This window comes from Echinops telfairi, unplaced genomic scaffold (genome assembly GCF_000313985.2).
Source record: "Echinops telfairi isolate 266 unplaced genomic scaffold, ASM31398v2 ScPeMD7_18;HRSCAF=68, whole genome shotgun sequence".
Classification (NCBI taxonomy): Eukaryota; Metazoa; Chordata; class Mammalia; order Afrosoricida; family Tenrecidae; genus Echinops; species Echinops telfairi.
In genome coordinates, this window is record NW_022103915.1 from 7,189,390 (window position 1) to 7,205,295 (window position 15,906).

The 15,906-nt window shown below is 45.4% G+C and overlaps 1 protein-coding gene across 2 annotated transcripts in view; it reads left to right on the top strand.

Moving 5' to 3' along the window:
- The window catches only part of PPP2R5C (protein phosphatase 2 regulatory subunit B'gamma), a 176,206-nt gene that overhangs the window by 39,927 nt on the left and 120,373 nt on the right, over positions 1 to 15,906 (top strand). For both annotated transcript variants that reach the window (XM_030884970.2, XM_045287614.1), the window contains exon 2: positions 3,001 to 3,163. In XM_030884970.2, coding sequence (XP_030740830.1) covers positions 3,079 to 3,163 — 85 coding nt within the window. In that variant the 5' untranslated portion in view covers positions 3,001 to 3,078. The remainder of the gene's footprint in view (positions 1 to 3,000; positions 3,164 to 15,906) is intronic.

Here is a 15,906-nt window from a genome sequence, read left to right on the forward strand (position 1 = left end):
GGTCCCTCTTTTCCTGTGGAGATATAAACAATACCCTCCCCTTGGGTGGGTTAGCGCCCCGTGCCCCCGCTAGCCATTTCTTCCTTATTTTCATCATTTTTTTTTGTTCCCTTTCCCCACCTCCTCCCCAGTTGTCTACCATGTGCATGGGATGCTTTCTTAATGTACAATTACCCTTTATATAAAACTCTCTCTTATACACATATATGAGTTCCTATGGATTTGTTTCTGTCGTCTACCGGATTAACACAACTGTCCATTCTCCGTTTTGTCTCCGTCCTTCACAGAAACTCAGGTGTTGTGGCTAGGTGCCATCAATCAGTTCTGCCTCGCAGGGCCCCCGTGCACAGCGGAGCAAAGCACTGCCTGGTCCTGCGCGGTCCCCACAGTTGTTCCTATGCTTGAGCCCGTTGTTGCCGCCGTGGTGTCGTTCCATCTCCGTGGGGTCTTCCTTTTTTTTTGCTGCCCCTCCACTTGATGATTTCCTGCTCATAATGTCCCTTCTCCAAGGACTGGTGGCTCCTAACCACATGCTCAAAGTACACGGGACGAAGTCTCCCTATCCTGGCCTCTAGGGGGCACTCTGGCCGTACTTCTTCCAAGACAGAGTGGTTTGCTCTTTTGGCAGTCCAGTGTGTTTTCAATATTCTTTGCCAGCACCAGTATTCAAATACATCGATTCTTCTCCGGCTTTTCGTATTCAGCGTCCAACTTTCACACGCGTGGGAGGTAATCGATTGAAAATACCATGGCTTGAGTCCAGCACACCTTTGTCCTCAGAGTAACCTCCCTCCTTGTCAACACTCTAAAGAGGTCTTGTGCAGCAGATTTCCCCAAGGCGATGCGTCTCATTGAATCTCAGGAGCAGAAACTCCGTTACCCTTCATCCGTCTCCCCCAGCACCTACTAGCTAGCTTGTCCTCTCAACACTTGCCTGTCCTAGACATTCCATATAAGTTGGATCATACAGTGTTTGTACTTTTGTGTGTGGTTCTGTTTTACTCGGGGCATTTTCCAGGTCCACCCATGTGGTGGCATGTACTAGCACTTTGTTTCTCGGTGTACCCAAACCACACCTACTGCCGTCAAAGTGGTCCTCATTCACAGCAACCCTGGAGGGCCGAGCAAAGCTGCTCCACGGGGCTTCCAAAGCTGTCAGTCTGTACGGGGGCAGGCTGCCCCATCTCTCTCCAAGGGTGCAGCTGATGGGTTTGAATCACCAACCCTGCAGGTAGCTGCCCACTACTCAACCCCTCTCTGGTTCCCAGAAACTCCTTCCAGTCTGCAAGTTGTCTCTTTACCTTGTCAGTAGCGTTCGGTTTGTCTACTGTGTCTCTTACTGTTTATGCTTTGGTGTCCAATCTAAGACTCCGCCTTCAAAAAGTAGGTCCTGAAACATTACCCCTATGTTCTGTCCTCGGAGTTTCGTGGTTTTTGGCTTTCACATCTGGGCCATTGTTCATTTGGTGTATGGTTTGAGGTAGGGATTCAGCTTCGTTCTTTCACATGGGTGATGCAGCTCCATTGGCTCCATTGATTGAGGGACCTGCTGCCCAGGGGAAAGTGCTGTCATACAATGTTGACTGGTCTTGAAGGGCTCGATACGTACTCTGTTTCCCCGAAAATAAGACAGTGTATTATATTAATTTTTGTTCCCAAAGATGCGCTAGGTCTTATTTTCAGGGGATATCTTATTTTTCCATGAAGAAGAATACAGTACACATTTATTGTTGAACAACAAAGAAAGGAAATTTATTACCTGTATACACTACGGTAGTAGTTGTCATCACAAACAAGCACAACCAGACAAACTGTGAATTCTACAGTATCAAGAATTTCTTGTTACTACCATTATTTCCATGTACAACAATCTATGGTACATTTACCTGCACTTCCTGTCTGCTCCGGCTGCGCTGCAGCCAACAGTGAGCTACAGCAGCGCCCACCGCTACAACCCAGAGTCCAGAGTTAGGGTAGCTTCGGGAGGCCTTATTATCGGGGAGGCCTTATGTTCGGGGAGGTCTTATTTTGGGGGAATGCCTTGTATTTCAGCGAGAGGCAAAACTGTAAGTAGGTCTTATTTTCGGGAGATGTCTTACTTTCAGGGAAACATGGCTCACAGGGAAAGCATGTCATTTTTGAAGGATGAATGGTGTTAACTTTTCCATGGCTGGCACACAAGTAACCACAGAACTAGGGGCTCAAAACAACACAAACATGAGTCTTAGCATTCTAGGAACTGGCAGTCTAAAATGAGCTTCTGGGGGTGACAGTCACGTGTCCTCGGGGCCACACTCCCGCTGGAGGCTCCAGGGGAGAACCCTTGCCCTTTCCCTTTCAGACTTCTAGAGGCCACCTGCCTTTTGGGCCAGCCATCTCCCATCTCAAAGCCAGCAGTGTAGCCTCTTAATCTCTCTCTGCTTCCATTGTCTTGTTGCCCTCTTGGGTCCGGCCCCCTGCCCCCTCCCCCTTGTAAGGACCCTTGTGAAAGTGAGGGTCATCTCCCCATCTCTGTTTCCTTGAGCTATTCACAGCTGCACAGTGGTGCCCTGTGCCCTGAAGGTGGCGGCACACTCACCATCCCCAAGGACTAGGAGGATGTCTTGGGAGTCCTCGTGGAGCCCGTCACATCAGCCTGTTGAGAGTCGCCATTGAGCCAGCTTGGACTCCTGGCACCTGCCTGCGTCACACAGCAAAACTCGTCCTCACGGTGGTTTCTGGACCGCCATCTTGTAGGGGCGGAGCACCAGGTTCTGCCTATGTGTTAAATATTTAGAAATTGAAGGTCTGAATGCCACGATTCAAAATAAAATCGGTAGCCCGATGGATCTCTCAAAGTCTAGCCCTTCTAGAGATGGGGGTATGGGCCTCAGACTCCATCAAAGACAGTGTTTACCAGCAGCCCAGGCCAGCCCTGATCCCACCCGAGTAGAACTTGTGTGTGTTTTGCTCTTTTTGTTTTGTTTTCCTGCATTTTAATAGTTTTTATTTTGGAAACAGATTGCCAGCAGAAAAAACAGCCTTGCTGCTGCTCCATCCGCAACAAGTAATAAAATAAAAGTACCAACCCCTCAGCCGATGGTGAAGAAAGACAAGCGGCCGAATTCCACAAGGTTTAGCGCCAGCAATAATAGAGAACTGCAGAGACTACCGCCTTTAAAAGGTAACGACGCTGCTTTCACAAGTTGGCTTTCGGCTGTTGGGGGTGTGCGGAGTCATGTCCTCATGGTTTACCATCCGTTTTGTTTCTTTTCCTCTCTGTTGTGCTTATTTGAGCTCTAATTTAGTTACTTAGCAATTATTTAAATTCCAGAGCTATCGAAGATAAATACCTAGCCCACTAAAGACTTTTGAATACAATACATTAAAACACACACACACACACACACACACACGAAAGCCTTACAACCATTTCATGTTAATTTAAAGCTAGTCAATTGAAACATAGTAATAATTCTTGTTCCTGTGTCCTCTTAGACCTCTTGCAATTTAGAAAGGTGTTCGGACAGATTTGTTGAATAAAATCCACAGTGGAACTGGTCCACTTTCCTGCTGTTGGAGAAATAAGGGCTGGTGTCATGGTTGCACGTTGGGCTCCAATCCGCATGGCCAGCAGTTCAGAACCACCAAGAGCTCCTCAGGAGAAAGACTGGGCGTGCTACTCCAGTAAATAGTTACAGTCTCGGAAACCCAGGGGAGTCATGCCGAGTCGTACGTATTTAAGGCCATCGACTCGACAGCATTGAGTTTGGTTGTGGCCTGTAGCACCTTTGGGACTTTCTCCGGGCAGTCCCTGGGGGAGGCCTATAGCCGATGCCATCTCTAAGATCCGTCAGGACACACGCTCGGCACTTTTCTTGGGCACAGCCACCCCTTCCCAGAGAAGGGTGGGTGGACCCCCGCTCTCCCCACTCCAGGCCTTCTCTGGGAGACTTTGATATTGAGATGGGGCCCGACTTCCTCTTAATGCACTTCACTTTGTAAAGCTTCACAGAGACTATCCTTTTTTGTTTCTTTAACAAATTGAAGACTCCTGGTGCCCCTGCGCTGTTGCAAGTGCATTGGAACCATTTTCCTGTCTGTGTCACGTTGGTGATTCTCACGGTATTTCAGCTTTTTCATAATGAGCTGTGCCCTTACTGTGTATGATACAGTGTGGCCATGGCTGTTACTCACACTGGGGAACAGCGAAGCCAAAACACAGTGTGACTGGCCTTATAGCGGTATTCGCTTTATTGCGGTGGCCTGACCCAAGTTACCTCCTGGGTGTGCTGACACTGAACACCGTATCGGAAAATAGGGACAGGGCCCTAAAGAAGTGTGACCCTCCAAATACCTTCCTACCTACCAAAACACAAGACTAGTTCACTCAGTAAAGAAATCCCAGACATGTTCCCCTCCTAAATGCACTGCAGTGGGTCTTTGACATTTCGTCTTCATCGAGATGGCCCCATGCGAGCAGGACATTGGTCTTCCTTGTAGCTGTGTTCCCAGCGCCTTCCTCGCGGGTGGGTCTGTAACAGAAATGCTATACAAATGTGCGGGAGGGAGTGACAGGGCAGGTGGATGAATGGATGATGGATTGGTGGGTGGATGGAAATCTTGCCCTTCGCTTGCTAACAATCCAGGCTCTCCTTCTCACCATTTTACAGCGCATGTGCTTGGCTTCTATTCGGCATGGCTTTGTGATGGATAATAGGCATACTAAGCCAGTTTCTCATGGGTCTTCCCCCTCCCTAGCAGGCCATGCTTTTCTGGTGCTGTGCATTCATTCAACAAATACTGATGGAGCACAGCCAGGCCCTGTTCTAGGTCAGCAAAACTAAACCCCTGTTCCCATGCAACAAACCTGTCCTGACAGTGCAAGGCAGCCTTGGTCAAGGTGTCTTTGAACACAGGCACGTGACTTTCCCTTCCCGTCACCCCAGGAGCCCCACAGTCCGAGGAACAAGGATATCCGGGACAGAAAAGGCTTGACATGACTGAGCCTTTGCTTGCCAAATCCTGCTCGAGTGCCCAGTCGTCAGCACTTGACAACCCTCCGGAAGGTGTTGACCTCGCCTCTTCTGTGCTCCTGGTACAGCAGTGAGCGTCCAGGCCCACAACCTTCCCCATCGTCCTGTGTTTCTATCAAGGGGTCACTGCCCGCACCACTTCCTCCAGGTGAATGTTTGTACACCTGGCCACTGTTCTCGACGTCCAAGCCTCTCTCTTCCTCATGGCATCCCATAGAAATGACATGCAGTTGCCTTATATTGGCACTTAAGCTTTTGCTCGTTCCCCCAAAAGAGGAATTTCACATAGCCAGAAAATTTGAGGGGCGTGTATTGGTGTTTTTTGGCATCAGCCAGAGACCACAGTCAGTTGTCTCCTCTCTGCAATTTCCCACTGGTCTTGTTAGATACTTCTGTCTTAATTGTTCCAAAGGTTGAGTATGTCTGTTTATGTGTGAAAATTATTGTGTCCAGTTCAGGAATAATAAGAGTTGATTAGATTGAAAGTTTATCATGATAAATGGCAAAGAAATTGAAGTTGTCGAAGACTTTATTCTTGGATCAACAACTAATATTGGCCCATGGAGGCAGACATTTTCCATCTCCTCACTTGCATGAAGAAGTTGACCAGTGAGAAGGGAAGACTGAAGGCCCACACATCTGAATTGTGGTATTGGCAAAGAGTATTGCATCTGTCACGCACCTGTAGAAAGACAAACAAACCTGCCCTGGAGGACGGACAACCAGAGTGCTCCTTAGAAGTGAGGCTGCCTTTGCATAAATCATCAGGGAAGATATTGCTAGGAAAGGGTAGCATGTTTGATAAAGTAGCAGGTAGGGGAAAACAAGGGAGACCCCTGGGAGATGGTCTGACGCAGTGGCTGAAACAATGGGCACACACCATTGTGGGAACGGGAACAGGCAGCACTGCAATTTGTTTGAAATCAGGTTACTGTGAGTTGGCGCCAACATAGTAGCCCCTCACCATAGCAGAAGCACACTAAAGTTATATGTTAATCTTGGGAAGATAGGCCCTTTGAAGATATCCTTTCCCATCCAGGAATATGATGTGTCTCTACCATTGTTCTGGTTTATAACTCTAAACTCTAAAAAGTTTTGGTCTTTTTTTTAAAAATCATTTTATTGGGGGCTCAATCAATTCTTGTCACAATTCACACATATATCCATTGTGTCAAGCACATTTGTACGTTTGTTGCCATCGTCATTCTCAAAACATTTGCTTTCTACTTGAGCCCTTGATATCAGCTTTTTGGTCTTTTTTTATGGTCTCCCTATTCTCTTCTAAAGAAGTCTGGATCATGAAGTGGCTTCAGGATGACTGCTAGCTCAAGGGTTGGCAGTTTGAACCCACCCAGTAGCTCTGCAGAAGACATGTTTAGTGAGCTGCTTCTGTAAGATGCTTCTATGGAACAGCATTCCCACAGTTTGGAAAAACATTCCCACTGTGTGACACATGGGGTTGCCATGAGTTGGAACCAACTGGACAGCCAAACCCAAACCACCAAACTAACTGCCATCGAGTGGATTCTGACTTACGGCGACCCTGTAGGACAGGGTAGACTGCCCCTGCGCGTTTCCGAGACTGTCACTCTTTACAGAGATAGAAAACCTCCTCTCTCTCCCTCTGAGCAGCTGGTGGTCTCAAACTGATCTTCCTCCCTCCGAGCAGCGGCTGATCTTGTGGCTCATCGAGCAACTACCGCACCACAGTAATTCTCTTCCTTTGATTAGTTATTCCTGTCTTAAGCCCGTAGCACACAATCGCATTATGGTGCCTCATTAATTTGCGTTTCTATGATGAAATCAGTCAGCCTTTAAAATCTCTGCTGGCTGTTTTTCTGTGGACTCTCTGGCCGGTCTTAATCCCTTGACGTTGTTCTTAAGTAATCCTTGAGGTGAACTCTTTGGTGTTGGTAAGAGGAGACTTCAATTGGTTCGTGGAAAAGTTCCGTGATCTTGTCGTTCAAATTTTCCATGAACTTTTAAAAAATGGATTAGGTGGTCCGTGAACTTTTTGAAACCCCTTATATGTATGTTCAAATACTTTTCCAATTGTTTTTCATTTTCATGTAAGCCATTCTGGTGGGTATAGAATAGAATCTCATTCTGATTTTAATCTCTGCTTAATTGGTAGTAAGTTAAATTGAACGTCTTTGCATATGCTTGTTGGCTATTTGGAGGTATTCCCCTTGAGATACCAGTTTAAATCTTTGGGTATGTTTATTTTTCTATTGGATTGTTTCCTCTTTGAAAAATCATATATAAAAGAGTTTAGATGTAAGACCTTTGAATTACAAAATTTCTTCTACTTTGTTGCTTAAATTTTTACTCTTAAAGACAGAAATACTTTATATAAGTCATTTTATTGGGGGCTCTTAAAGATCTTGTAACAAATCATACATCAGTTGTATCAAACACATTGGTACATATGTTGCCATCATCATTTTCAAAATATTTTCTTTCTACTTGAGCCATTGGTATCAGCTCTTGTTTTTACCCTCCCTCCCCCACCCTCGTGACCCCTTGATAAATTATAAAGTATTATAACTTTGATAGAAATACTTTTAAGAGTATGTTTTATATATATATGCCAACTGTCAAAAATGGGATGACAGCAGCATCAGACCTAACTTCACCAGAAGAGAGAACATTATCAGCATCAGCAGCACAAGGTTGACTCCTTTGCTGTAGAGGTCAAACATGCAACCACGCTCCAACCTTTATACCAGTTCTGACACCAGCCATCCTTCTTCCAATGGCCACAGAACTTTTGAGTATGGGGTCGACTAGGGAAGCAGCAGCTTACAATTCAGGATCAGAAATGCCTTAGGATACAGTTCTTCAGTTAGGACAACTTTTCAGCTATATGCGTATCTTCTCAGCTTGCCCTTGACCATTGACCTCTCCTTGGCCCTTGATCTCTCTGCCTCACAACCCTTCGGGCTCTGTCCTGCACAGGTGACTATTAAAAAGCTCTTTAACTGCACCAATAGGTACCTGGAGACACCCCACTTCACCAGAAAGCCTCCTCGCTGAATCCAAAAGCAGTCAGCTTTTTTGCACCATGGACCAGGAAGCCAACCATGCTGTCTCCTTCTGGTCTTCTGTTTTTATTGCCTCTGCTGCCACCATTTCTCTACCATTGCTTCTCCCTGTCTCTGGCCATGTCCAGTTCTCTTGGTCTAGAAGGTTCTCAGCATTAGCGATCCTGCATTCATTCCTGTCTCTTTCTGTCTCTGGGATGGCTCATTTTAAGCTTATAGAGATGACAAAATTGACTAATCCTCTTGTTGGAGATCAATACGCTTTATTTGCATGGTCCCACCACCATAAAGGCACCATGCACATTTTTTAATCCTATTAGCAAGCTATCCAATCCTCATTTGAATAGTTCTACCCAGTCATTTGGTAGCATTTACAAAGGCTATATAGCAAGAAGGTCCATATTAACTAATTCCCTGCCTTGTGCTTGGCATCTCTTGTCTCCCATCCCTGCTTCTTTCTCTTGTTTAATCTCTTTTATAGATCAAAAGAGGTCGATTCAGGATGCATGATAAATTAATCGTTTTGTAACAAATACAACCCACTCTCCAATGGGACTGTAACCACAGGCATTTTGTTGCTGTTATTGTTAGGTACCCTGGAATGAGTTACAGCTCATAGAGACCCTATGTACAACAGAACAAAGCACTGCCCAGCCTGTGCCATCCTCACAACTGTTGCTATGCCCATTGTTGCAACAATTGTCAATCCCTATCGTTGAGGGCCTTCCTCATTATCACTGCCCCTCTACTTTACCAAACATGATGTCCTTTTCCAGGGACTGGGTCTCCTGACAACATGTCTTGAGCAGGTGAGATGAATTCTCACTATCAGAATGCTTCTAAGAAGCATCCACTTGGCTGTATTTGTTCCGAGAGAGTTGTTTCTTCTTCTGGCCGTACATACAATGAATATTCAGTAGTCGTCGCCAACACCACAATTCAAATGTGTCCGTTCTTCTTCAGTCTTTCTCACTCATTGTCCAGCTTCTGCATGCATATGAAGTAATTAAAAGTATGGCTTGAAAAGAAAAATACTGTGGCTTGGGTCAAGTGCATTTTAATCCTCAAAGTGGTAGTATTTTTGCTTTAACTACTTTACAGAGACTTTTTATAGCAGATTTGCCCAGTGCAATAGCCTTTTGATTTCTTGATTGCTGCTTTCGTGAGCATGGCTTATGGATACAGATAAAATCGAATTATTGACAATGTCAATATTTTTTGTGTTTGCCATTTTTATTAGTCAGGTTGTGAAAGTTTTTTTGTTGTTGTTATTTCCTTTATGTTGAGGTCTACTGGTGACAGATTCTCCATTTGTTGTTTATTTTTAAAATATTTGTATTCATTTTGTCCTCATTCTTGAAACATAATTCAGTTACCACCTATGCATGTAAAAGTTGGACATTAACTAAGGGAGACTAAAGAGTTGCTGCATTTGAACTATGGTGCTGGCAAAGAATATTGAAAATACCATGGACTGCCAGAACAACAAAGAAACCTGTCTTGGAAGTAGTACAGCCAGAATGCTCCTTAGAGGCAAAGATGGTGAGACTTCATCTCTTGTGCTTTGGGCATGTTGTCAGGAAAGACCAATCTCCAGAGAAGGCCATCATGCCAGGTAAAGTAGAGGGGCAGCTGAAAAGAAGAGCCTGTACAAGATGGCTTGAGCAGGTGAGTGCAACCACGGGCTCAAACAGAGGCGCCCTAGTGAGGCTGGCGCAAGACCAGGTGGTGCTTCGTTCGATTGCACTCAGGGTTGCTGTCAGTTAGAACTGACGGATGGCACCTGACAGCAGCAGTAAGTTCCACTGATATCAAATTGGGGGAGCAATTTTGTTATGATGAAGAGAATCATTTTATTGTCTTTTGGCTTCTGTCGGTGTTGGGAAGACGATGTCATTCTTCACAGTTAGTGTGTACATTTGTGTTTCTAGTCACTTTTCAGATAAATTTCAGTAATTCCACTGCTAAGAGTGAGTGTGTGTGTGTGTGTGTGTGTGTGTGTGTGTGTGTGTATGTGTGTGTGTGTACACAGTCTGACAAATTTCACACACTTTCTTTGGATCCTGCATCTGGTTCTGCATCATCTGACCTCTACCTCTTGAGATTCATCAGCCCTACAGCTTGTGAGCCAGCTACCTGCTGTCTCACCTGCCAGTCTTGGGATTTGTCAGTCTCTTTAACCCATGAGCCAGCAGCCTGCCAGCTGATCTACTGATCTTGAATTCATCAGCCCCTGTGGCTATGTTAGTCAGGAGAGCCTCAAGTCTGATACCTGACCCAAGGATTGGGACTTGTCAGCTTCTACATCTGCATGACCCACTTCTTTGAAATAAATCTCTCTTTCTCTCCATATATTTTGTATATACATATATATGCACACATATAATGTGTATATGTGTATATATGTGGTACATGTGTATGTGCATGTATACTTCCTATGTGCACACAGACACATGTATATTTGTATGTATGTGTATATGATGAGTTAAAAGGTAGTGGAATTCTTCCATAAACTTTTTGAAGCCCCTCTATATATGAGTCACTGGCTTTGCTTCTCTAGACAACGCAGGCTAAGACACAATCTGGACCAAGAGTGGGGTGCTGCTTTAACACATACCTAAATTGCAGAAGCAGTTTTGGAATTGAGTAATGGGTAGAATCTGGAAGAGTTTCAAGTAAAGAGTACAAGCTGCCTAATAGTGAAAGCCTGGAACCCTTGAAGAGACTGTTGGTGTAATTATGGACATCAAAAAGTGACTCTGATACGGGCTCAGCAGAGCCTTTGCGACCAACGCTATTGTCTTCAACAACAAACAGTATGTTAGTCCGGGTGGACTAGAGAAACAAATCCAGAGAGACAACCATATGTGTTTAAGAAAGAACTTTATATAAAAGAACAATTGTACCTTAAGAAAACATCCCAGGTAATCAAGCGGCCATCAAGCTCAGAAGCAACAAAGCCCACATGGAAGAAACACACCAGCCTATGCAACCACGAGGTATCGAAGGGATCAGGTATAAGGCATCATCAGAACAAAAAATCTTACCATAGTGAATGATGGGGGGAGTGCGGAGTGGAGATCCAAAGCCCATTAGTAGGCCACTGGAGATCCCTTGTAGAGGGGTCTCGGGGAGGAGATGAGCCAGTCAGGGTGCGATGTAACAATGATGAGAAATACAACTTTCCTCTAGTTCCTAAATGTTTCCTCCCTGCTTCCACTACCATGACTTGAATTCAACCTTGCAGGTCTGGCTAGACCAGAGGATGTACACTGGTACAGATAGGAACTGAAAATACAGGGAATCCAGGACGGATGAGCCCTACAGGACCAGTGGTGTGAGTGGCGAAACAGGGAGGGTAAAGGGAGAGTGGGTAGGAAAGAGGGAACTGATTACAAGGAACTGTATGTGACCTCCTCCCTGGGGGACGGACAACCGAAAAGTGGGTGAAGGGAGACGTCAGACAGGGAAAGATATGACAAAATACCAATTTATAAACTATCAAGGGCTCATGCGGGAGGGGGGAGCGGGGAGGGAGGGGAAAAATGAGGACCTAATGCCGGGGTTTAAGTGGAGAGGAAATGTTTTGAGAATGAAGTACAAATGCGCTTTACACAATTGATGTGTGTATGGATTGTGATAAGAGTTGTATGAGCCCCTAATAAAATGATTTTTTTTAAAAAAGAAAAATTTGCCTGAATTATGGTCAAGTGTTTAGTGGAAGGTAGCGCTTATAAGTGATTTTGATAGGTGTGTGTCAACTTGGCTGAGCCAAGATCCTCAGGAGTTTGGCATTAAGTTCTCCCCCATAATGTGACCTAATATAATGTAAACAACTCCAGGATAGGATCTTCCCTGTGTAGCATAGCAAGCAGCTGTGGGAAAAATTAGCGTGGGGTACAATCCCTTACTCAGGTCACAGCCAATGATGTCTCTTAAGGGGTGTGGCCTTTAGCTCTATGAATAGACACCACTGTGGAGAACTTGCCCTGCTCTTTCTTTGCCGACGTGGATCCTGCATCTGTTGCATCCACCTCCGGTTCTTTGGTCTTGAGATCTTAAGCCAGTGGCCTATCACATTGCCTGCCAACCCTGGGAGCCTTACATCTGTCCTGCCAATTTGCCTCTGCATCCACCAGCAGTGATCTTCCTGCTTCATCTTCCTGGTTCTTGTTTGCCCAGCCCTAGCAGCTGTGAGAGTCAGGAAAAGCTGCTGCAGGTTAACATCTGACACACAGACTTGAACCAGACTGAACTGAGCCACTTCTGCAACGGTATGAACTACTTTCTCGATGTAAACACACACACACACACACACACACACACACACACACACACACACATACACGCTATATATCTCCAGTTTCACTTCTCTAGAGAACCCAGTCTAACGGAGTAGTGAGCTTGGTATCTGGCTGATTGGATTTTTAAGCATCATCCTTAAGGAGCCGTGTGGTTTCTCACTGTTGGTAGTAACATCCAAGAGGAAAGAGTTGAACTTTAAACTATGTAAAATGAAAATAAATCTTAAAGGTTTGGAAAAATCTGTTTTATAAACTAATTTTCTAAGTCCCTTAATTTCTAAAGCTCCTAAAATTTTCTCTAAGGATCTAGCTACACAATTTTTTGTTTAAAAGCTTGTAATTGTAATTGTAACTGTAACTGATAGCTCTAACCAACTACCACAGCAGACAGCCCTTCAGCTTAGACTGAATGAGACAGAGAGCAAATGAAAGATAAGAATATTGTCTTCCTCTTGGAATTTTACAGGCAGGACACCAAAGGAGCTACATTTGTTGTCCTCCAAGGAGAGAGAAGGAGATACTTGGACATCTGAATGGTTGTAAGGGGACAGAAAGCAGGACTGACCAGGTTCAGAGCTTGCTGCCTGGGTCTCCTAGACCTCACAAGGTGGAGCCACGACCTCCTAGGCTTCAAAGAGTCAGATCTTCACGCACTCCGTTCCACACTGCAGGGCTCCCCTTCGTGAATACCAAGAAGATGTGCTGAGGTAGCTGCCCAAGACGAAGGACGGGTACCGGGATGCTGCCAGGCCTACGGGGCAGAAGAGCAGGGTCTGCTGGGGTTGCGGGACTGGACTTGCTTCTCAGATGGACTGGGAGAATGGGGCTTCCTGAAGCCAAGAGTAGTTTCCATCCCAGTGGGCCTGGATGGTGATGCAGCCCTGGTCCAAAGGGCCTCCACTCAGAATTCAGAGTGTCGGCCATATCCAAGGTCTAGAGGAGAGAGCTCTTGTCCAGATGGTCTAATTCTGCTGTGCTTCAAGGAGCGGCTCAGTGCCTCGTCCCCCTTTTCCCCATCTGTAATAGAACCATTCACCTGTCTTAGCATCGGACCTTGGAAGCCCATACCTTACGCTCTAAATTTCACAGATTCACTGATGAAGAGGACTTTTCCAGAAGATGAGATTTTGGCCTTAGATTCAATTTAAGATTTGGGGGATGAAATCATAGAGTGAGTGTGTTTTACAAGTGGCACAGACATGTGTTTTACAAGTGGCACAGACGAGAGCCAAAAGGAAGAATGTCATGGATTGAATTGTGTCTCCTCCACTCCCCAAATTTGTAACAATTGGGCTAGGCAGTGATTCCTAGTGTTGTGCGATTGCCCACCATTGTGTGGTCTGATTATGTCCGTTTTGTCATGTGTGGTAAATCTTAGCCTCTCTGCCCGTGGTTATGGTCCCATTTGGCAGTGAGTTGTCGCTTATGTTCCTGAGGCAGGATGAGGCCTTGTTAGTGACGATTAGGTCATGTTTGCTATGTTAAAGAAAGGATGAGTCTTAAGTCACTGGATTAGCTTGGTTATTTCTGGTGTCACTGCCTTTCAGCTCAATGAGATAAAGCAGAGAGGCCAACAGAAAGTGAGCTGGGAGTGGAACTCAAGTTTGGAACTGGGGTCTCTGCACAGAGAACCTCCTAGACCATTGGAAGATGGGTGAAGACACTGGATAGCTCTAGGGAATTCCAGGCCCATATACATTGAAAGAAGACAAGGCCCTTCCCCTAGAGCCAGCAGAGAACCTCCCCATGTGGAGTTGGTGCCCCTAAACTGTAAGAGAGTAAGTACATTCACTTTAGCTGTCCACTTGTGGTACTTCTGTTAGAGCAGCGCAAGGTAACTAAGACAATATCCAAGTGTGGGCTTCTTTTTCATTTACCCTCCTTGGCATTGATTTAGTAGTTTGAGGCTGTGGATCATGGGATTTCATCAGTTGCAAAACATCCTCAGCTATTATCTTTCCGTTATCACTAGTTCAGTCTCTTTGAAGAAAAGACCAACCAAAGCATGTATTGTCTAACTTTCATTTCTCTCGTCTTTCTTTCATCCTTGCAGTATTTTCCAACCTTTTTGTGACTTACCATGCTTTCTTGTATGGCAGAGTCTCAAACTCTGTGGTGAAGGACCATTTGTTTTGTTTAGTTTTTTAGTGTTTGATTCATCGTGAACCACTTTCATGAGATGCAATAGACATCTATAAAAGTGAAATGCAAAATGTAAGTTCAAGTATTTTTTTGAAGTCTTTTTATTGGGGACTCATACAACTCATCACAATCCATACATACATCAATTGTATAAAGCACATTGGTACATTTGTTACCCTCATTATTCTTTTTTTTAAAATTATTTTATTGAGGGCTCGTACAATTCTTATCACAGTCCATACACACATCCATTGAGTCAAGCACATATGTACACCTGTTGCCCTCATCAATCTCAAAACATTTGCCCTCTACTTTAGCCCTCAATATCATTTGCTCATGTTCCCCATCCCTCCCCCCTCCCTCCTGAACCCTTCATAATTCATAAATTATTATAGTTTTGTCATAAGTTACACTGTCCGACGTCTCCCTCCACCCTCTTCTCTGCTGTCCATCCCCCAGGGAAGAGGCTATACTTAGATTCTTGTAATTGGTTCCCCCCTTCTACCCCACATTCCCTTCACCCTCCAGGCCTCGCCCCTCTCACATGGAAGAAGCACACCAGTATGTGTGACCACGAGCTGTCGAAGGGATCAGGTGTCAGGCATCAAGGAACAAGAAATCATGTCATTGTAAAGGTGGGTGAGTGCAGAGTGGAGACTCAGAGTCCATCGGTTGGCAACTGAACACCCCCCTGCTGAGGGGGTTGGGGGAGGAGACGAGCTAATCAGGGTGCAGGGTAGCAATGATGAAGCATATAACTTTCCTCTAGTTCTTTAATGCTTCCTCCCGCCCCAATATCATGATCCCAATTCTGCCTTGCAAATCGGGCTAGACCAGAGGATGTACATTGGTACAGATGGCAACTTGAAACACAGGGAATCCAGGATAGAAGTTCATGTATTTTTATTAGAGTCAATTGACTCCTCAAGTGTCCCTGGTAAAATTGCTGCCAGTGTTTCTAAACACTTCTTTTCAAAGTTTCTGTCCTTGTGTAGCGTATCCAGCTTTGTCTAGAATGTGTGCAACCCACAGACAGGTGTGGCTATGCTGTGTAACAGCCCTCGGGCCATGTCTGGCCACATGTATATCAAGGAGACTGGAAGGTGGCTAGTGTTGAATTGTGGAGCCTCGGCATGCCTCCTGCAGCTTCCCTGGCTCGGCTGCAGCCTGCGGGCTGAGGTGCAGGCCATGAGCCTCGGCACAGGTTGTAGATTGTAAGCCTCAGCAGCTGTTTGGGTGCCACTGGGTGCTGACCTGCTTAGCCATCCTGAGGGTCACAGCCTATCTGCAGGGAGATGCTGGGTTGCGGCTCCTCTGCTCTGTCCCTCTGGTTTCTGATTCTAACCAGGCGCAGGTGGGGGTCTACTCAGCAGCATCTTGTGCACACAAGCACCCAATTGC